This window comes from Seriola dumerili, unplaced genomic scaffold (genome assembly GCF_002260705.1).
Source record: "Seriola dumerili isolate Sdu_G_001 unplaced genomic scaffold, Sdu_1.0 BDQW01000319.1, whole genome shotgun sequence".
NCBI lineage: Eukaryota > Metazoa > Chordata > Actinopteri > Carangiformes > Carangidae > Seriola > Seriola dumerili.
Genome location: NW_019174574.1, coordinates 2,705,079 through 2,728,274, shown reverse-complemented (window position 1 = coordinate 2,728,274; position 23,196 = coordinate 2,705,079). Strand labels below are relative to the sequence as shown.

The window sequence follows — 23,196 nt, the reverse complement described above, 5'->3', positions numbered from 1 at the left end:
CAGAATCCTCCTCTTCCTCCTCCTCCTCCGCCTCGTTACAGTCTAAACATGAAGTTCCTCATCCCTCATGCCAGTGTCCATGTGTTAATAAAGTTTAATAAAATACAATCAATCAGCTCCGTCCTGAGCGTCCAAGGAAAAGTTCACCTTCTGAACCAGGAGAAAAAGAGTCAAGACCAGAGTCTTCATCTGTCCCACATCAGAACCCAGACTGGCTGTAAACCACAGACCAGACCCTGTCCTCAGAGACACCTCAGAGGCTTTAGAGTCAGATCAGGACTGAGGACTGATGCTGCCATGACACTGGTCGACTACAGATGAACCACAACCACATCTGGAGGTAGTCTCACTCACATCTGTGATCAGATCTCAGCAGGTGAGACGGGCTACGTCCTGCAAGACCAAGCCGGGTCTCGAAACCGGAGAGAGCCAGAGACCATGGATGGATTATGACACAACCGGCCCCTGAACACAGACATAAAAGACCCCCCCCCCAGAGTCTGTGTTGATCAACAGTCATATCAAACAGAGACTCTGGACCTTGGGCCCCTGGGTCCCAAATATCCTGAGTGAGGTCGAGTACAAAAGGAAAAATAAACGAAATGAGGACACTAGAGACTGAATCAACCCTCTAACCTGGAATCAGTTGAGTCCTTTCTGACAAGAAGTAGCAACAGGATTCAACACACTGAGCATGACTGTGTAGAGCCCAGCTTTCTGTGGGTTAGCTTCATTAGCCTCGTTAGCCTCCATGTGTTTCCAGCTGTCACTCGACCCTCACCTTGTTGACATTTCTCCAGCTCCTTCATTTACACTGAGATCTGATGCAGCAACATGCAGATAATGAGAACACTGATTAACACCAGGTGTAAATACCTGTGATCAGATGATTCCACCAATGAAACGCTTTGTTTTAAAAACAGGTCAATTTGGAACAAACATTGAGCAGCGTCTCAGTCAGCAGTGAAAACCTTAAACTGTGGTAAGAAACAGACGCAGTGAACTGAGTGAACATATTTTTAAAAATGCTTCAGCGTCCAATTCTATGATTGTGCTGCGTTCAGGTCACAGCGTTAGAATTACAAACAGCCAAACTGTTCACGTCAGCCTCTGTGGTGATTATCTGACACTTTCTCTCCTCCCTCTATGTTCTCACCCACCCCCCTCTTTCTCCTCTCAAACCCAACATCGAGGCAGACCCCCTCCCCCCACCCTGAGCCCAGTTCTGTTGGAGGTTTTTTTCCTGTTAAAGGGAGTTTTTCCTCCCCGTCGCCGAGTGATGCTCTTTGTGGGAACTCTTGGGTTTCTCTCTATAATAAAGTAAGCTGTCGACCTTACCTTGTAAAATGCAGTGAGATACTGTATATTATGATTTTGGACATAAATAATCAATAATCATAAAAACATATAAGACTGTTGTTGACTGAGTGCTGTTTTTCTTACCACAGTAAACAGACCTGATGAGACCTGATGAGACCTGATGAGATCTGATGAGACTTCATGAGATCTGATGAAACCTCATGAGATCTCATGAGACCTGGTGAGATCTGATGAGACCTGATGAGATCTGATGAGACTTCATGAGATCTGATGAAACCTCATGAGATCTCATGAGACCTGGTGAGATCTGATGAGACCTGGTGAGATCTGATGTGACCTGATGAGATCTGATGAGACCTTATGAGATCTCATGAGACCTGATGAGATCTGATGTGACCTGATGAGATCTGATGAGACCTTATGAGACCTCATGAGACCTGATGAGATCTGATGAGACCTCATGAGATCTCATGAGACCTGGTGAGATCTGATGTGACCTGATGAGACCTTATGAGATCTCATGAGATCTGATTTGGGACATACTTTGTATCTGAAATTTCCAGAGGAAAGACCTGCAGCTCAACATCTGTCCAGCTGCAACAACATCCAACCAAACCTCAGTGAGTCTGCAGTATTTAGCATGTTAGCATGTGAGATAACAGCTGATCTGACGTCAGGTGACCAGGTGAAATGTAGCTGTTAGTTTGGTCCCAGTAAATGAAGCTAGACCTTAGTGTGTGAGACTGAGGCAGAGGAGCTGCTCTTTGTCAGGTGATCACTGGCAGTGGGCGGTCTTACTGGCCGGCTCCACCGCTGGCGTGAAGCCATTGCTGAGGCTGTTGGGACTCGGGGGTGTGGCCAATGCAGGTGTCGCCTCGATCCTGGAGGTGGGCTCTACGACAGAGCAGCTTTTCTGCGGCAGTCGGGGGTGGACCAGCGCGGTTTTGGGGGCAACGGATGCCTGTCGCAGCCCGTCAGCTCGCAGCGGCGGTCTGGTGGGGGCGGGTCCTGTGGGCGTGACGTCAGAGCAGGGGGGTTTAGGGCTGCGCGGGGGGGAGGGGCTGAGGGCACTTTGCTCAGCGGGCTTTGATTCTTCGTCCTGCAGCTGCTGATCCGGGGGTGGGGCCTCTTTGTCTGCGGGGGCAGGGCCTGTGGGTTCAGGTGGCAGGTCCTGCTGCATACTGCTCTGTCTGGAGGCCCCTGAGCCTGGAATCTCACAGCTGTCCGTACGACGCCGCGAGCTCTCGTGCATCCGACTGGTGGCAACAACCGCCTTCATGGCAGCCTGTCAACACACACGTTCACCGTCAACACACACTCATGAAGCTACAGGTGAACATACAGACTACAGACCAGGTCAGACCTGAGACCAGAGTCTGAACCACATCTGTTTTAAATTATTACACCAAAGAAAAATGGGAGTTTGGGTTTGTAGATTGGATACAAACTGCTAGCAGCTACACAGCTAGCCTCAGCTAAAGCTAATTCACCACCTTGTGACTCTGTGGAGTTTGAACATAAACTGAGTGAACAGTAGCTGCTCCTCTCATGTTGCTGTTGTATTAAGTCTTTGAGGCCTCAGCTGTCTTTGCAGATAAACGCCTTCTTCACCTTGAGTTTACGTCGAGCATTGAACTCCTGCAGTTTCCTCTGGGTGGTGTCCATGTGAGAGAAGCGAGCGGCTTTACCCAGCACCCAGGGGTGCTGCAGGGCCTCCCGCACACTGAGGCGCTTGTGAGGGTCAAGGACAATCAGCTTACTGACCTGCAGACACACAGACACGTCCAAGCCCAAGTCATACACCAGCCTTGGTTAAGTCTCAAGTCCTTCAAAACAAATCTACATAACATGACACAGGTCCAAGTCTCAAAGTCTCTTCTAAAACACATCCATGTCTCTTGATACAAGTCCACATCAAATCTCAAGTCATTCTCAAACAAATAATTCAAAAACATGATCAAGTCAAGTCTAAAGTCTATATGGAAACAAGTTCAAGTCCTCTCAGTCCACTTCAGACAAATCTAACTCATGTCTGACATGTTTTAAAGTGTTTTTTTAAATATCAGGTAAAGTCAAGTCTAAAGTCCCGACCAAGTCCAACTCATTTATTCAGACCACCAAAAGCTGTCAGTGACACTAACAATGACCTGACACTTCTGAACATTTTACTTTGAGATCTCTTTGAACTGAACATTTGATGCATTAAAAACAATTTGTAAGACAAATTTTCACGTGTGCAGGACGGAGGCAGCAGGTCTGTGAGTCATAACATGTATTTATATATTGATTGACTAAAATACATATTGATGGATGAAGTGAAACACAATGTGTGTTTTTGTGTGGCCACAGCAGAACTCACCAGGTCCTTGGCGTTGAGGGAAACCTCGTCCCACCACGGAGACACAAACTCATAGTCGCAGTTGAGGATCCTGCTGTACATGTACTGATCCCCCCGTGGGTCAAAGAAGGGCTCGAACCCACAGAGTCTGAAATAGGAGGCAGGCCAGATCAGTGTGAACATGTACGTACCGGAAAGGTATAGTACCTGTTCTACAGAACACCTGTCAGAGAGTCTGGCAACACTCTTCATGTGATGACCATGTTTCAAACTGCAAACGATCTACATCTTAATAATCAATTATTAATTTGTTGTAGGTGTGGCATACAGAGCCATCAGTGGGTTGATATACCTACATTATTATTATTATTATTTACATGTTTAACATAATTTCCATTTAGTACAGCTCATGTTCAGAATGTGGTTAAAATCGTCTGTGTTTTATGATAAGGAAAGGTTGGTTTATTGTTTGAAAAATGTAGTGTCATCTAGCAGTATGTATCTAACTCCGACCAGCAGGTCGAGCGCGTTCGCTACACTGTGTGTTCAGGGACAAGGGAAGTCTCGCGTGAACACGTTCAGAGAACGAGAATACACACTTGAGTGTGAAATTACTGTGTGTGTGTGGCGAACGGTGATGGTAAAAGACATATGTTTGCTCTTTACAGGTAAGAAGGGAGAGTTAGAATTGTGTAAGTGAGGGGTGAATATGTTGTGTCGTAGTTTATGGTCCCGGTTGCGTTATATGTGGTATTGTTTATGAACGTTACTTGGTCAGCGAAAGTAATGTACCGAAAACGGCTTGCCGGTTGTTAGGACTGGTTGCTTAGTTACCTCAAGCGAGTCAGAGGATGGAGAGTAGAACTAGGAGCCGGTCTAAAGAGCCCGGACTGCTCGTGTCTAGTTCATAAATAAATACATAAATAACTTAAAATAGATACATGGTTGATTTGATTAATTTGACAATGTTTGGTAGACATGATTGGCTGACTGTGTATTTGAAAAACAAGTTGATATTGAATGTACATGATGAAAATGGTCTGGAATAGCAATACAACGGACGTGATTTATTGTTTGGATGTTAGTGTAGATGTTCATCATTTTTCTGTGTTCGAATGTCAAACACGTTCAGAGAACGAGAACACACACTTGAGTGTGAAATTACTGTGTGTGTGTGGTGAACGGTGATGGTAAAATACATATGTTTGCTCTTTACAGGACAAAATAAAAGACTTTTCAAATTAAATGTGTAGTGGAGGGCAGCTTCACTCTGCACCACGCTACATAGAGTCCTGAAATACTTCTTTGTCTTAAAACAGACATTTCAATATAATGTAATTTGCTTCAAGAACTTTATAGAAATAACAAAGAAAGCAGCTGACTTCTGTTACAAGAAGGTTGAAATTAATTATTATTTCACTTGTTTTAATAAAGTAAGAGTTTTAAACCTGGAGAGATTAAGCTTTTTACAGTGTGTGATCAATTATTTATTGTATAAATAAGGAAATACAAAACACAATATAACATACATCACAAACACAAAACAAGCTCCCAACACAAGCATTCAACAAAGAAAAACAACAGAACAAAGGAAAATGATAATAGTTATTACATGAACATCAAGAAAAATCCATTAAAACCAAACCCCATTATCCCCATCCCCTCATCATGAAGATTATTATTAAAGTCAATTTAAGTTGTTTCATACTGGAGTATATACTTCAGTTTTTATACTATTTATTTGTTTTATTTATACAGACTGTAGTGTGTCTACTTGTCTGTGATTATCTTACTGTATGTACCACTGGAGAGACTAAATTTCACTGTACACTGAGCAATGACAATAAACGCATTGAACTGAATTGAATACAGTTGAGATCATTTCATGGAAAGTGTAAAAAAAAAAAAAAAAAAAAGATATACATACTGTATATGTGTTTATACATATACATACATATATATACTTATGTATGTATATATACATACACATTTATATATATATATATACACATACATGTATATATACATACATACACATATACAGTTTATATAATGTTAAAAGTAAAATGTTAAAGTAACTGTAAGAAAAAAAATCAGAAAAGTAAAAATCACAATATTTCACTGACTAGAGACTAAATATTCAGCAAGTACCTTAAACTGTACCTGAGTACAGTACTTTTGTAAATGAGTTACTTTCCACCTCTGCTAATTAGTGAGTAACTCACTCAAATTAAATTACTTCTAAAAATATCTATCTAATCTAAATCTAAAAATATGACAATCACAGTTTATCATAATTCATCTGAGTACAGTGAGTGAGGAATCATGCAGCAGTGCGCTGGTGAAGACATTAAACAAACCCATCTGAAGTCACATGACCATGTTCACGTTAATGTCTGAGGAAACAGATCAACAGGGAGCAGCGTTTGATGTTATGTCACCACTTCACTGTCAGGAGACAGATGGACAAGCATGAAACCATTCAACCACCAGAGTCCATAATGACAGGAATGAGTCAATACTGACTCAGTTCAGTGTGTGTGTGTGTGTGTGTGTGTGTGTGTGTGTGTGTTCGTGTGTATGTGTGTGTGTGGACTGGCAGCAAGGTGTTAATGCACTCACAGGATGTAGAGGATGACGCCCACCGACCACATGTCCACCTCGGGGCCGTAGGCATTTCCCCGCAGGATCTCTGGAGCTGCAGACAGAGGAGCTGTTAGCTGCCAGGTGGCTGACAGACGCTCTAACTGAGAAATCCCACAGAGCAGAGGCTGCACTGAACGCATCACTGCCTGCTGCCGGATATCACAGCAACACAGCTCATTAAAGACATCACTCTACACATACTATACACACATATACTACAGATACTACACCACTAAAAAACTGACAATAAACTGATAAACGTCTATGAACGTACCACAGTACCCTGGAGTACCACAGACGGTCTTCATGGTCACCTGGTCATCGATGATTTTGGACAGACCAAAGTCGGCTGTAAGAACAGAGAATATTTCATCATTAGAACTGAATTAAAAGAAAAACATTTTATGTTGTTTGACTTCAGATTAAAATATGTTTTGTTTTTTTTTATTGACATGGTTCTGCTGTTTCCTGATTCTATTCTGGGCGAAATGAGGGGGTGAAGCAGTGGCAGGTGGAGGTGGTGGAGAATCAGAGTGCAGAGTGTTGGTGGAGGCTGAACATGAGCTTGTTCCATCTGTAGCTGTGAGCTGGAGAACCACCAACACTCTGAGAGGCTGTTCCAAAAACTGGACCAGCACTGGGCCGAGAGTCCGGCTCTGTGACTGTGCGGGTCTTCACTACCTCTGACACCACAGTTAACAGCATCATGCTACAGAAGCATAATGCACTGACTTGAGAAAAGAAAATCCTCTGATTTTCTGTAAAGCTGCAGGAGACTCATTTGCTCTTAGTGCTGGGTAAAATCTCCCCATGACTGATAGTAACCAACAATGAGGTGTGCACTTTACCAATTCAATTCAAATCCAGCATCAAATCCACTTCTTGAATCTGAATCCCTCTGAATCCATTATTGAATCTTATTAGTTTTATGAATGAGCTCAGCAGCTACTGACTCCACATCCTGAAGCTCCTGAACCAGGAAGGTGATAACATCCAAACCTGATCTGAAACCAGGTTTGACTGGGAGATTCCTACACTGGTGTGAGATGATCCGCTGATAATTTTTGTCTGTTGAACGGCAAAAACACATGCACATGCATTGGCAGAGTGAGACGTCTGTTCACTCGCAATCTTTGTCTGAATAGAGACGACACCTGCAGACACACGGAGGAGAGTTAACATTGATCGTTTATAGCTGATCTGAGATCTGCTGCTGCCTCTGTGTTTTCCAGTGATCCTCATGAATAACGAGAACGCAGATGAACAATAGGATCAGCAACAAGTCACACATCTGGATCCAGGTCCGAGATGCAACTTCCAAGATGGACCCCCCCCATCAGAACCATCATTGAGTCATAATATAAAACCATGAGTTTAATTAATCTAGTTGCTCTGGAGCCAGAGTCTGAAATAAAGTTTGAATAGATTGGAGTGAAAGAGGTGGTTCATCACAATCTGCCTCCATCATGCAGCTGTGTCGGCTGCTGTTTGTCTGCATCCTGAGAATCAATTAAGTTTCAGATTCAGACACAATAAAGCTTTGTTACCGATCTTCAGCGGAGCATCCAGCGACAGGTCGGCGTACAACAGGTTCTCTGGTTTCAGGTCACGATGCACAACACCGTTCTCATGGAGATACTGAAACACACACACACGCGCCCGCACGCACACACACACACACCTCAAAATGTTAGAGAAACACAGTTTGAAAGCTGCTGAACTCCACAGTGCCCCCCCCCCCCAGGCACACAATACAATGTGAACCCTCAACTGTCAGGTAAGGTGAAGGTGTCTGAGGTGGGGGTTGGGGGGTGGTGGGGATCTGTGAGGAGGATTCGGCAGGACAGACTGAAGCACAGAATGAAAGTGAATGGACAGATGGCGTCTTCCCGTAGCTCCCAGCATCCCCTGCTGCTCTCTGCACACTCACTTGCCTCAGATCAGCTGCAGCAGGACACTGAGTCTCTGTCAAACACTGAGAGACAAGAGACGGACAAACTAAAACTAGAGACATTCTCTACCGACAGTCAGAACACACTGTTTCCTCACTGCTGCAAACACATTGATTCACGCCCTCGTCTCCTCTGCACAAATCTGTTCACTAAAAAAACAAAAAAAATCAATGAGCAAAACACTACGAAGCCCCTGAAGGGACACGGGGGAAAAAATCTTTGGGTTCTGGTGCGCACCAGAAACTTTCGCATGCGCACGTGAAAAGTGTGCACATACGCATCAAAAGTGTGAAAGTGTGCATATACACGTGAAAGTGTGCACATTAAATTAACCACATACACAATGAAAACTTCACATACACACCAAAAACATGCACATACACACCACGCATTTACACACCCCACAATCTTAACACAGCGTGATATAGGCTGCTTGTGAGTGTTAATGTACTGACTTCTGGATGCACATGCGCTCATTGCGCTGGCACAGAGCGCTGTGCGCGTGTTTTTCAGTGCGCCCGGAAGTTGTTTCAGTGTTACCATGGATGTATTATAAGACCGGTCATGAGGCCTGGTGATCCAAGGATGCGATGGTGGGGTGTGTAAATGTGCAGTGTGTATATGCATGGTTTTGGTGTGTATGCAAAGTTTTCATTGTGTATGTGGTTGCACCAGAAACCTTTTGGTGAGCACGCGAAACTTTCATGTGAGTAAAACACAGCTCAGTCCCTTTTAACTAAAACAAGAACAGACAGATCTCACTCTCTTTGGCATCTTTACAGGTGAGTTAGCACCTGAACACTCAGTGTGGAGGTGCAGCTATTTCTTATCATCGACCAAAACTGTTTTTTAGACTGAGCAGAACTATCATCAACATTCAGCTTCAGTCAATTCATCTAGCAAACTTCTGAAGACATTTTTAATCTTCAATGAGACTCTTTAAAGCTCCATACAGTCTAAAGGTAGATGTCCATGTGTTGTTTGATCATAAAGCAGGTCTAGGTTCTATATTAATACTGTGAAAGTATCAAAGCCTCAGTCCACAGAGAAATGCACACAGCCTGTATTCAGAAACTGAGCCTTAAAACCAGCCGTCATCACTTTGTGATGTCACAAAGACACAATCTCTACCTTCAGTCACGCCCCAAGCTCCGCCCACCCAGACTCTCAATTAATCTTTCATGTTCACATTAATTACTTTCATCATCATTTAGTCAGTACAATATCAGATAATAGTGAAAAATGTATGTTTTAACGTCTTTACATATTTTATTTGACCCACATTTAAAATCCTCATTTCACTACCAGGGTTGTTTGGCAACTTTATTTGGAAAATGACTGAAACAATCGACTAATCATTGCAGCTCTGTTACTGTTGTTATTATTTTGTAGACAGATATCTTCAGACAATCAACACTTTGATTTCTCATCACAGAATGAAGCAGCTTCTCTTCTGTTATTGGTTCAATTCAACTCAATGTTACCTAAAGACACTGAAGGAACATTTGCATCTTAATTTAGTTTCTGTTTTGTTGTTAAACAAATAAAAGATGGAAATCAAATAATGACAAAGTCCACATCCAGTTTTATTTGAAGAGACTTTGAATCTTTGAGATGAGCTGAAGGGTAAATACGTGGTTTTCAGAGGACAGCGACAACATAAAGGCCTACAGGTGATATTACCTATACGATCAAGACCACATGGTACATTCAGTATAATGAGACTGGCAGTCATTTAAAACTCGTCCATCTCACGGTCCAGAGCCACATGATGAGAAACTCAGTTGTAAAATGATGTTGATGTATTCAGGGTCTGCAGGATGTTACTGTGCTGCAAATTCTCGCAAATTCTCACACACACACACACACACACACACACACACACACACACACACACACACACACACACACACACGTATGTTTTTCTGTGAGTTAAATGTAGGTCACTTGTGGTGGTCAGTGTGTGTGTGTGTGTGTATGTGTGTGTGTGTGTGTTCATTAATCCTCTCTGGTTTTAATCTGTTCAGCAGCAGGATGGAAGCTGCTGTTAGATAAGAGACCTGCTGCTACCGTGAGCAACAACGCGGCTGCCAGCAACACCTGCAACCACAGGTTGGTGAAATCAATTTTCTTTCTGTAACATGTTTCAGTTTCATCTCTGTTTAGCCTAGCTTAGCACAAAGACTAGAAGCAGGGGGAAACTGTTAGCCTGGCTCCAGTATAATGGTTTAATGGTTACACTTTGGGCTACAGCTCGCTTATTTTAGCCTGTATCTGTTTTCATTCAGTCAACCCACCCCCTTGAATAAATCATTCTAATGGTACAAAAACAAGCCTAAATGATAACAACCTAAAATCTGTTTTTCCTGCAGCACTGAGGCTGCAGGGAGAGGTGACGTAATGAGCTCAGTTGCTGTGATTGGTCTGGAGACTGTGCTGGTCTTCATCATGTAAACCACTGTCTGAACCTCTGACCAACCAGTCTGTCTGTGCTCCTGGTCTGTGTCTCAGATAGAGTCCTGCTTCCTGCAGCTCAGTGTCCTGACAATAAAACACCTGCTGAACAGAGACTCCACTCTGTCCTTTACCAGTGGAGGTCTGAGAGTCACATGGTTTTATCAACATGTATTTATCTTAATTCATACATTTAATAAAGATGAAATGAGGCGGATGCATCACTGCACTGTCGAATCATCCTCCTCCTCACAGTGAAATAAGGACACAAGCTTTTCTCTCATTAAACCTGATTTACAACATTACTGAATACAACTGTGAAATCCTATAAACACAAACACAACAGAGCCTCATCAAGCAAACTTAATTTGCTCTGTAGACGCTCTTAGCTGCAAGAAGTTGTGTTTACTTTTAGAATAATTGTATTTCACAAACTAATAAACAAATAAATAAATAAGAGCTGTATTTTCCTGACACAGAGAGCAGACAGTGAATGCAGCAGTCTTACCGCCACAGCCTCCAGGATCTGTTTGATGACATGAGCGGCGTCTCTCTCACTGTAGTAACCTCTCTCCACGATCCTGGAAAACAACACATGGTTCAAACATCATATGACACCTATATATGTACACCTGTACATGTACATCAGACTTACAGGTAGAGACGACAGGTAACTACACACAGGAAGCAGACAAGGAACAAAGAAGGTGAACTGATTTAAGCAGAGTGAGGCTGATGAGGGACTGAGGTGCAGGTGGGGAGAGCTCAGGTGACTGCCGGGCTGATGAGAGGTGGGAACAGGTGTGTGGATGGGCGGGGCAGTCAGGTGATGAGGGGAGTAGACTGTGACAGTTTGAGCCATTACTGTACTGACAGTATCACCTGTATGATACATTTACACTTACCTGTACGATCTCATCTATAAATTCTACTTTTGTGATCTGAACACACACCTGACAACCAATCACAGAGCCGGATTTTCTCTGAGTGTGTGAATGTGTGTGTGTGTGTGTGTGTGTGTGTGTGTGTGTGTGTGTACCTGTCGAACAGCTCTCCTCCGGTCACCAGCTCCAATACCAGAGCGATGTCAGTGTCTGTCTCAAAGATCTCCTTCAGCTGGATCTGAAGCACCACAGAAGAAGAAGAAGGTGGTTGTTACAGCTGAGTGTACAGACCAGTTGATCCTGGGTCAGTGTAGGTGGAGGTAACAACACAGTGAACTGATGGAGAACTAGTTCTACAGTCAGAAGAACCTGAGGTTTATTAACAGACTGCTCTTCAGTTCAGATTCTCACAGTGAAGTCTGAACCCACTGCTCCTGCATCACTGAACAAACTTGAAATATAGATCTGGTCTGACACAAATAAGTTTCCTGCAGCAGGTATAAAAACGTCTCTAATGTCCCCATTCATTGTCATCCTGTCCCACATTCAGCTGATCCAGGACACTGAGGACACCAGAGAGAAACAGACTGACAATGTGTTTTATCATTTAAGCAGAAATAATCACATTAACACTATCAGTATTTAATGATAAAGGTAAGTGTCCCACCCACAGGTCACAGGGTCACTGAAGTATGATATGATGAGACTTTCACAGTCTCCTGATCTCAGTCCAATTGAATTATGGGAGATTTTGATGTTAGACAGCACTCTCCACCACCACCACCACCACCACCACCACCATCATCATCATCATCATCATCATCATCATCATCACATGAGGGAATATGTTTATGAAGAAGAGTGTTCATCCTCCAGTGGAGTTATTTATACAGTTGAACAGTCCAAAAAACAGTCTGCAAGTTACATTCTAATAAAACAGTCCTGTAATAAATTCTGCCTCCATGAAGGTTATAATCAATTTTGTCAATGGGGGCTAAACAACAGCCTCTGTGTGTAAAACTATACAGTTTAACAGCAGCTCTATCTACATACAATACAGCTGTTCAATATAGACAATTGCCTGGGAGGCTGTTGTTTACATTTTCTTATAATTATTATTGTGGTTGTTATGACAACTGTAAAGTAGATTTAAACTTCTCATCCTAATTATTTTAGTCCTGGTTACTGGCTAAAATGCATTTCAACAATATGATACAGCTGACACTGGGGGCAGGAACAGATCACAAGCAGCTTCTCTGTGATAAATGCAACAGAATAGGTCAGTGGTCACACAATGTGTGTGTGTTTGTGTGTGTGTATGCGTGTGTGTGTGTGTGTGTGTGTGTGTGTGTGTGTGTTTTGAAACAAAAGTCCAAACATTCCATTACCTGTTCTAATGATGATGTAACAAAGGACAGGAAATGACTTTAGAGATCAAAGACATTTTCAGGCAATGACATCATCATATGCTTCTGTGTGTGCAGACGTGCATGCATGTGTGTTAGTGTGTAATTTGAATCGTGTGTTGTTTAGTAAAGGTTTTTTGAAACAAAACAAAAATCAATTCCAAACATTCCATTCCCTGTTCTAATGATGACACAACAATGGACAGGAAATGATTTACAAGATCAAAGACATTCTAGGTGATGACATCACCGTCACCTCCCTGTCTGATTTACAGAAGCACACATAAACCATCTTTCAGCACATTTGGAAACATTTTTCAATACAAAAGCCAAAGTGAGACCACCACTCTAAAAGACAAGTACAGTTACAGAAAGAACTCTTCCTCTTTGGAAAGATGGCAGATAAGTGCGACATGGAGGAAAGAATTAATCAACTCTCCCATCTACTCCAAAATGAAAAAGACTTGCGAGTCAGGGAGCAGCTAAGGGCCACAGAGAGAGAGAAGGCCCTTCGAGCGGAGATGGAGAGTGTCAAAGAAACAATAACCAACCAGAATTTGATTAAAATCAAAGCCCTCGAGAGGGAAAGAGACGGTTTATTGAAAGAGGTTGATAGCCTTAAAATGACTAATTCCACTGCCAGTGATATCACTGATGAGTGCAAGGCTGAGAGGGAAGAGAAAGAGTCCATTCGGAAGCAAAGGGATGATTTGCAAAAAGAGATGGAACAACTTAACTTGCAGCTTGATACAGAAAAAAAGCTACATGCCGAGAGAATGCTAAGGGACTCTGAGCAGAAAAAGGACCTCCATAAAGAAATTAGTACCCTCAAAGAGAAGCTCCAGATGGAACAAAGCGAGTGTGCAGCTTCTTTTGTGCCTAAACTGGAAGCCTTGCAGAGGGAGAACAAGGCCTTGATCACTCAGATAGAACAAATGAGGTGCAAAGAGAATAGCTTTACCCTTACAGACATGTCCTTCAAGGACAAGTCTGAGATCACAGAGAAAGTCACTGTGATATTTCAAGAAACATCAACTCAAACACAAAATGAAGTCAGTGCCCAAGAGGAGCTGAAGAACTCCACTACTGAGGGGGAGAAGGCCCTTCATGCACAAAGTGAACAACTTAAACTGCGGTTTAATGAAGAAGATCTACGAACTGAAAGGAAGCTAAGTGAAACTGAGCAGAAAAAGGGCCTCCGCACAGAAACCAGTACCTTTGAAGAGCAGCTCCAGAGGCAACAGAATGACTCTGCAGCTTCATTTGAGTCTGCACTCGAAGCCTTGCTGTGGGAGAGCAATGCCTTGATTACTCAGGTAGAACAACTTAAAATGAACTTCAATGAGATTTGCTTTACCCTCATAGATTTTTCCGTTAAAGACAAGCCTGAGATCGCAGAGAAAGTCACTGCAATATTTCAAGAAACATCGACACCAGCACAAAATGAAGTCTGGGCCCCTGAGGAGCTCAAAAACTCCACTTCTGAAGGGGAGAATACCCTTCATGCAGAAAGTGAACAACTTAAATTGCAGCTTGATGAAAAAAAAGATCCACTTACCGAAAGGCAGGTAAGGGGCTCTGAGCAGAAAAAGGACCTCTGCACAGAAATCAATACCCTGAAAGAGCAGCTCCTGAGGGAACGGAACGAGTGTTCAGCTTCTATTGAGTCTGAATTTGAAGCCTTGCTAGGGGAGAACGAGGCCATGCTTACTCAGATAGAACAACTTAAAATGAGATGGAAAGAGATTCGCTTTACCCTCACACCTTTGTCCGTTAAAGACAAGCCTGAGTTTGGAGAGAAAGTCCCTGCGATATTTCAAGAAACATCAACCCCAACACACAATGAAGTCTGTGCCCAAGAAGAGCTCAAGAACTCCATTACTGAGAGGGAGAATGCCCTTTGTGCAGAAAATGAACGTCTTAAATTTCAGCTTGATGAAGAGAAAGACTTGCGTACCGAGAGGGAGCGAAGGGATTCTGAGTGGATAAAGGTCCTCAGCAAAGAAATCAGTAACCTCAAAGAGCATCTCCAGAGGGAACGGAACGAGTGTGCAACTTCATTTGTGTCTGAACTCGAAGCCTTGCAGCTGCTCTGTGACCTCAGAGAGCAGCTCCAGATGGAGCAGAACCAATGTGCAGCTTCATTCATGCCGAAACTTAATGTCTTGGAGAAGGAGAACAGTGCCTTTATTACTCAAATAGAGCAACTTGAAATGAGCTGCAGAGACAATAACTTGACCCTCAAAGACTTGACCGAAAATGACGAGGCTGAGAACACTGAGGAAGTCCCTGTTATTCATCAAGAGGATAAAATTGAGGAGCCAGAAATATTGGCACAAGAAGAAACTGAGGTTTGTGGCCAGGAGGAGGTCGAGAACTCAGAGGAAGTCACTGTTATGCATCAAGAGGATATGATTGAGAAGCCTGAAACACTGGCACAAGAAGAAACTGAGGTTTGTGGCCAGGCGGAGCTTGAGAACTCTGAGGAAGTCACTGTTATTCATCATGAGGATAAGATTGAGGAGCCCGAAACATTGGCACAAGAAGAAACTGAGGTCTGTGGCGAGGAGGAGGTCAAGAATTCCAAGGAAGTCATTGTTATACATCAAGAGGATAAGATTGAGAAGCCCAAAACATTGGCACAAGAAGAAATGGAGGTTTGTGGCCAGGAGGAGCTTGAGAACTCTGAGGAAGTCATTGTTATTCATCAAGAGAATAAGACTGAGGAGCCCCAAACCTCGTCACAAGAAGAAACTGAGGTCTGTGGCCAAGAGGAGCTTGAGAACTCTGAGGGGGAAAAGGTCCTTAAACAAGAAACATGTGACTCGGTAAAGAAGCTCCAAACAGATGTTTTGCAGAATCGGGATACACTTGAAGCTTTGGACAGGCAGTCCAAAGTTTTAGGCAATGACCTAAATCAGCTTAAAAAGAGCTTTGGGTGTATGATTGAAAAATACAGGAAAGAAAAGTCAGAAAAGAAAGCCCTGCAAAATGTAATTGAGGACCTTAATATCAAGCTGCAACAAGAAATGGACTTGTGTAAGCAGCTGCAGCTGAAGGCTACTGAGAGGGAGCAGGCCACTGCCAAAGAAATGGAGGACCTTCAAAAGATGCTCCAAAAAGAGCGTGACCAGGATGGTAAACTCCAAGCCTGGGAGAAGGAAAAGAAGTCCTACCTTGAACAGTTGGCAGAACTGAATCTGATCTGCGAAGGAAAAAGTTTAAGAACAAAAGATTTGTTAGAAAAGGTAAAGGAAGAAAAAGCTCAGAAGGAGACCATCAAAGAAGAGCAGTTTAAGAGAATCCGGGCCCTCAACATTAAGATTAGGCAGGTAGAGGATTCCAATGCCCAGCAGAAGCTGAGGGCCTCTGAAAGGGAGGAAGTCCTTTCCCTCAAAGTGCAGGAGCTGGAACAAAAGATCTCAGACTATGAGAAAGGGGCTCGCCCGAAGCGCACTGCCATGTCCAACTCAGAGAGGAAAAACCTTTCTGATGATGACCAACAGCCTGGTTGTTCCTGGGAGACAAAAAAGACCAAAAAACATACAGGCTGGAAGAAATTGCTCCACGATGCCAAACCATCAAATTGGGGGTAAATAGTAGTAATGTTTTGGCAATAGTTCATGTCTGTGAAGATTCTCAGTCATCCGGGTGATTGTGTTTCTGCCTTTGTGCTCTATGAAGGCAACCGGACTTTCTTGAGGTTCTTGAAGATATTTCACCTCTCGTGTAAGAGGTTTGAAGAAGCCTCTTGGATGAGAGGTGAAACGTCCTCAATTACCTACAACAGAGTCCAGTTGCCTTCAATCCAACCCTTCTGGGATGACCATGACCTGGATGACTGAGAGTCTTCACAGACATTAGTGGGGCAGTTAGGCAAAACAATTGTGCATTTTCTGACTAAAGCATGAAAGTTTCAGCATATAATCTACATACCCCAAGGGTTTATTTCAGATGTGAAAGCAATTTGTATCTGACCTCTGGTGACCTTGAGTCACTGACCTCAGCATTGCTTTTTTCCAGTTTTTGCATAATTTTCTCCATTATAATCACATATATCTTTGCCAAAATTGCATGAAGATGCTTATTTGCAGGTGTTAAGGTAGCTATAGCTTGTTAAAAATACTGACAACTTCTGCTGTGTGTTCTATGGAATTACACGACTAGCTAGCACATTAGCAAACATTCTGATCAGAAGCTAGCATGCTACTTTGGTCTGGACCATACTCATTACTCCAGGGGGCTCTGCCCTGTCCCAGAGATCACATCTGGAATGCATCCACATCTGAAAATAAACTCCATGGTTTCTAGAAGCAGTGGAGACAGTTTCTTGCTTTAGTCATGAAATGCACAATAACCTTCCATATACACGCTTATCTACTGCACTATATTACTACTGCACGGTGGCTCAGTGGTTAACACTGTGGCCTTGCAGCAAGAAGGCTGTGATTGTCTACTGATCAGCTGCCTTCTCTCTGTGTGGAGATGACATCTTCTCCACGTGCTTGCTTGGGTTTTCTCTGGGTGCTCCAGTTTCCTCCCACAAATTTTCATATTAACAAGAAAAAAAAAATCAACTAAAATAAAAAATATGCAAATTTCAATTTTTGTTGTGCTTTTCTTATTATTTCTCTCCAGTGTTTCTCATTCATTCACCAGTTGGAGACACAAAGTAGAAAGTACCCAGACACACCCTTTAGTTAACCCTGTGTTGTCTTGTTTTCATTTATTTGTTTTTTTTAACTTTGTGTTTCTTTACCTGTAAAGTGGCCTTGGGTACCTTGAAAGGCATTATTATTAAAGTTATTATAATCATTATTATTATTATTGTGTTGCTGCTGGTGACCAGCTGTTGTGCAAACCTCAAGTCTGAGGCAAAGCCGTATATTATTATTGTTATTGTTTTATTACTGTCTGTGAGGGAGGAAAGTGCTATTATTTTTTATAACTTAATTTGTAATTTTATATAAGGTGAATAACTCTCAGAGCCCACCTAGTTGCTGGTGATCAATCAACAATCATACAAAGTTTTTGCAAAGTTGCATTGTAACAGTCTCAAAGGTGTAATTGCTTAAATTTTTGTCAATATTGACAAGCTACACATAATTAGTTAAGTGTGCAAATAAAATAAATAAATAAATAAAACAGTTCATTCTGCAGTGACCATGAGCACAAAAGTATAATTAATTCAGATTCACCAGCATCAGTAAGATGAGCAAAATGGTGGCAACAACCTACCTTTGAAGCAGTTGTGGAGTCAGATTGTCTGTCTATTCCGTCAGACTCCACCAATCAAAAGACTCAAAAGGGATTTTCAAAAAAGTATTCCAAGTTGTGAATAGTGTCATGTGAAGTCCTTTGCAGACTATCGAAAGACTTTATTCGTAGCTCTTCTCTCCACATTCCATCCATTTCCTCTCCATCCGACTGCCTGGCTTTGGGTAGGCTTGTTTTTGTTAGCTTGCCGCCTACAACATGGAAGTCTCCCTGCAAAGATCTTTTTCTGTCAGACCCTCAGACATTCCCAGCTTTCTGTATACCGCCCTTAGGTGCCAGATCATCATGCTGCCACTTGCCCACTTCTATCTGAACCTGATCCTGTACCCAAACCAGCACCTGCACCTTTTTTGCACCTGGCCTTTGTCTATTGATTTTTACAATTTAAGTCACCAAACTGTTTCTGTCGGTCTGCATTTCAGTCCTTGGTTTTGCTTCCTTGTATACATCTCATTACACTGCCACTCTGATTCACACCTCTGACTGGATTCTTCTCCATGGCAACGGCAGCTGAGGATCATGGGTATTGTAGCATTTGGAGGATCAAACATGATTTGTCAGAAACAACTGCAATAATTCAAACTGGGGGTCAGGACATACACCTATATTTTGAGTATATTATCCAGGAGAGTCCTGAGTTTCCTGTTTTCAAACACAAAGCAAGAGCTCAGCAAGTTTGGATACTGTAATGTAGACAACCCTGTCAACCCTTATGTTTCTATACAGCTTAAATACAACAGAAAAGAGGTTTTTCAGGAAATGTCTGTTCAGAAACATTTATTTCATAATTTTCAATGTCGTGAGAAAACGTGGATACTTACGATGTTTGGGTGGGAAAGACGCAGCAGCACACCAATTTCAGTACGAACGATTTTCTTGTCGATCTAAAAGGGAAGAAACAACATCAGACGGCAGAACAAACAACTGAAGTGTTTGAGATAGTTTAGACCAAAATCTGTGTCCCAATTCAGAGGTCGCATCTTTCGGAGGACGCGGTTTATGAAGGTGTGGCCTTCTTTGCCATTGTAGACTGCAAAGGCCAAACTCAAATGAGACCGTCTGGCCAACAGAGTATTTTCACTTTGCGTCACCAGTTTTGTAATCCTCAGGCTCTTTGTCAGTGTTGTTTACTGCTATATTATTTTCATCACCACTGTGCAATGAATTTTGTGATAGGTTGGGCCAAGAAGGATCCACCTGTTGGAGCCTTAGTTGCGCAGGAAAAGAAGGATACATTTCTCAGCTGCATTTGAAGGAGCCTTTGAAATGGGACAGCCTAGTTGCTCCGCTGTCTTCAAATGCAGCCTTTGAAGGATGCAGCCCTTGAACTGAGACACAGCTAAAGACTGGAAACAGTAGGCAACTATTCACCCTCTGACCTCAGTTTTCTCTCTAATGGCAGGTCACTGACCGTTTTCTTGAGGACTTTGACAGCGTAGGGTTTCTGAGTCTGTTTCTCTTCACAGCGATACACGATGGATGTCGCTCCTCTGTAAGAAAACACAAAACAACAGCTAGTGTTAAACCTGAACTACTGCTAACCCTGACATGTAAGACCACACATTTGTCATATTTTAGACAATATGGAATATAGCCTTGTAAAAAGTTTGTGTCCACAACAGGGCAAGTGGATACTTTTGGTTGGTTCACAACCAACAGGATTTTGAACAGTTGATCTTTTGCGTATCTCCTACAGGTGGGATCAGAGCATTGGGACAAACCACCTGTACACTGTTTAGTCTGGAGGACTTCTTGGTGTTAAAGTGATTTGTACTAATAACAAAAATGACAACACTCACACCTGAGTCATTTTAACACAAAGAACAGTGGACACAAAACACACTAAAATAAGACACTCTGTGTGTGTGTGTGTGTGTGTGTGTGTGTGTGTGTGTGTGTGTGTGTGTGTGTGTGTGTGTGTGTGTGTGCTTGTGTGTGTGTTGGGGGGATCTGCTTTCTGCTGGGACAGATGGAGGAAACAGATCCATCTGAAAAAGCAACACCCTCAGTACTAACTGGTCTCCATGGTAACAGGTCACCTGGTAACAGGGCTGGTGGCTCACACATTTCTGATTTAACCACTGACATCATTTTACTGTTTCTACTGAGCTGTTGTTATTGTTGTTGTTTATTGTTTACTGAAATAACAGAAAACAACACACACACACACAGGGTTCTTACACACTTTACACAGCCACATGTACTGTAAACACACAAACAAACAACATTCACAACCTTCTCAACTGTAGTTCAGTTCATTTGGTGCAGAGGGAAAACAGAGACGCCGTCGTCTTTTAGTTCAAACAAACCAAGAGGAGGAAGTGACAGGCAGGAGAGGAAGACGAGCTCTCATCCTTTAATTTAATAAAAGTAGGAACAACAGAGTGTAAAAATACTCATTTATACCTAAAATTCAAAATGTTACTTCTGTTTCAGCGTATTTCAAGTAACAAAAGCAAAGGTTATTAAGTAGAAACTGTTTATTAAGTTTTACACGTCGTCTAGTTAAAGAGACTAGTTGTTACTATAAACACCAACAAACCAAAGTTAATGTAAGCTTGCTGATATCAGACCTGTTTAGACTCAAAGAAATCACATGATTGACATATCTGACCTCAAACTTGATTCTAATTTTATATTCAAACGATCATGCTTCACAGAAACACATTATGAAACGTTATGCTAACGTGGACAGTTCTCATACTAAACTGCAAACTTCCAACCTATTTCTATGCTACGTATTGTTAATAAAACAAACATCTACATTTAAGAAAGATATGTTTTCTGCATTTGTAAAACATATGTTCAGTTGTGCTGCAACAGTTAGTTTCTCTTTAAAGACGTTGTGTCTGAATTCAGTGGCTGCACCCTTCTAAGGACACGGTCTACGAAGGCGTGGCCCCCGAAAACTGCTGAAACCGCTATGACCGAACCAAAATGATCCGGTCAGACACCATATTGTCTTTTTGAAGACTGATTCATGGTTGCCTGAGAAACGAAGGAGCCTTCAAAACGACAGCCTTCGAATTCTTCAGCTTCCGCCTTCAAAGGATGTGGCACCTGAAATGAGACACAGCTAGAGTCGGACAGTCTTTGTTGGACAGCACTGACGGCCTTTCATGGAATTTACACATTAATTTAAATCTTTAAACACTTTTAAGTAAAACTTTTAACTTTTAACAGCTTTAACTTAAACAGCCCTCACATACCATTTACCTGCTGTTGTCCTTCAGTGAGCAATCACAGCTCCCACACATTCACATAGAGCATCACATATTCAGTTACTGATGGACATGCTGAACTGAAGAGTGGCTCTCACAGGACACTCCAGGACACTGTGACATCCCTCCTGGGTGCAACAAAGGACACTTCTGTCCACACCCAACCACACTTGTCAGTATAAAGATGTAATAACTGGTTTATTGATCAGAATAATCACTATAAGACTTAATAACTGGTCACTAATAGACTGTATTAACTAACTAATCAGTTGAGGCTTCCCTATAAACACATAATCAATGTATTATTCAATATAGTGAATAATATAATATATGTCTTCATAAGAGAAGTTAGAACAAATACTGAACATTAATAAACACTTGAAAATGCAGCTTGTAGCTGTTTAGTAATGATGAATAAAGGGTTTAGAGTCACGAGATTTTCGGTTATTTTGATGTGATTTAATTGAACTGAGTGTTTGTCTCTTTTATTTCAGACTTGTTTATGATTTATTCTTTTTGCACACGGCCCGACATCACTGAAGTTTAGTGTCTGTTTATGGTAATAAACAGAGACAGTCCCGAAGGTGTGGTCCAAGTCCACCTTCACCACCACACAGTCTCACTCACTGTGTTTGTTAGACAAAGATAACCCTGGACCTGAGGAGTATCGCATGGACTCCCACTGGGCAACTTTGGCCCAAAGAGGGGTACATGTGAACTCATTAGTTTCCCCCAGTGCCCCCTAATGATGTGGTCCAGACCTGCCCAGTTCGGAGCTCAGGGTGTAGAACTCCTCCACCGTCCCGTCCCGCCTCGACCCCTCCACCCAGAACTCCACCGGCTCCGAACCAGGCCGGGACGTCGGCATGATGACAGCAGAGCTCTCCCGCAAACCAGGTCCAGAGAGAACCGGAACCGAGTCCAATATCACACCAGCACCAGGACCGGTTCAGACCGGGTCAGATGTGACCCGACCAGAACCAGGAGGAGAGTAATCCAGATCGGATCTCCGATTTAAATCCAGCTCGGTAAAACCCAGATTAGAGCAGCAGAGGGGGATGATTCATGATCCTGATGGGCTTTAATCCAGACCAGCAGGAGGAGGATCCGCCTGCTCCTCAGACTCAGGACCGTTTATCAGAGAAAATGATCAAAACAGAAAAACTACACAAGAAAAAATCTGTTCAATCCCAGAGACACGGATCCTGGACTGATCCAGACGCACTAGGTCCAGATGTGTCGCAGCTTCCATCAGGCCTAAACCCTCTCAGATCGGATCAGTTCAGTCCATCACCCTCCTCCCGGGTTTTCGTCGTATCTCCGTGTTTTTACCGGTAGAAACGGACCGTCAGACGCCTCCGGAGCAGGGCAGCTTCCCGGTGGAGATCCAGACCGGAGAGTCGCAGCAACTACAGCGCAGCCCGGCTGTGTTTTCACCGGGAAACAGGCTGGTTGATGGCTTTGTGAGGGATGTCGCTTGGTTCTCGGAGGTTTGATTCCCGGGCAGGGCTGCTCCAGATGTCCGCTGGATATGCGGAGAGAGAGCTGCTGCTGTAATCTTACAGCACCGCCCCTCTGCTCCCGCGCCGACTAATCACAGCGCTGCAAGGGAGCCAAGCCGCGCTCCCATTGGACGGCCAGCCTGTCAATCACCGAAGCCTCTGTCAGCAACCTAAATACAGAAATAACCTAAATACA

General features: G+C 42.9%; 1 protein-coding gene across 2 annotated transcripts; it reads right to left on the bottom strand.

The window, feature by feature from the left end:
* Positions 1–1,555: 1,555 nt before the first annotated feature.
* LOC111231823 (calcium/calmodulin-dependent protein kinase type IV-like) lies at positions 1,556–23,045 on the bottom strand. Of its 2 annotated transcripts, XM_022759065.1 has the most exons (11): positions 22,260–23,045; positions 19,689–19,767; positions 19,099–19,161; positions 11,750–11,832; positions 11,219–11,291; positions 7,852–7,942; positions 6,579–6,653; positions 6,281–6,356; positions 3,680–3,806; positions 2,932–3,084; positions 1,556–2,605 (listed from the first exon to the last, which is right to left on the bottom strand). In XM_022759065.1, the coding sequence occupies exons 1-11, from the start codon at positions 22,364–22,366 to the stop codon at positions 2,096–2,098; spliced, it is 1,437 nt and encodes a 478-aa protein (XP_022614786.1). In that variant the 5' UTR covers positions 22,367–23,045; the 3' UTR covers positions 1,556–2,095. The 2 variants fall into 2 exon arrangements, with proteins under 2 accessions (XP_022614786.1, XP_022614788.1); XM_022759067.1 differs by lacking the exon at positions 2,932–3,084.
* Positions 23,046–23,196: the final 151 nt, after the last annotated feature.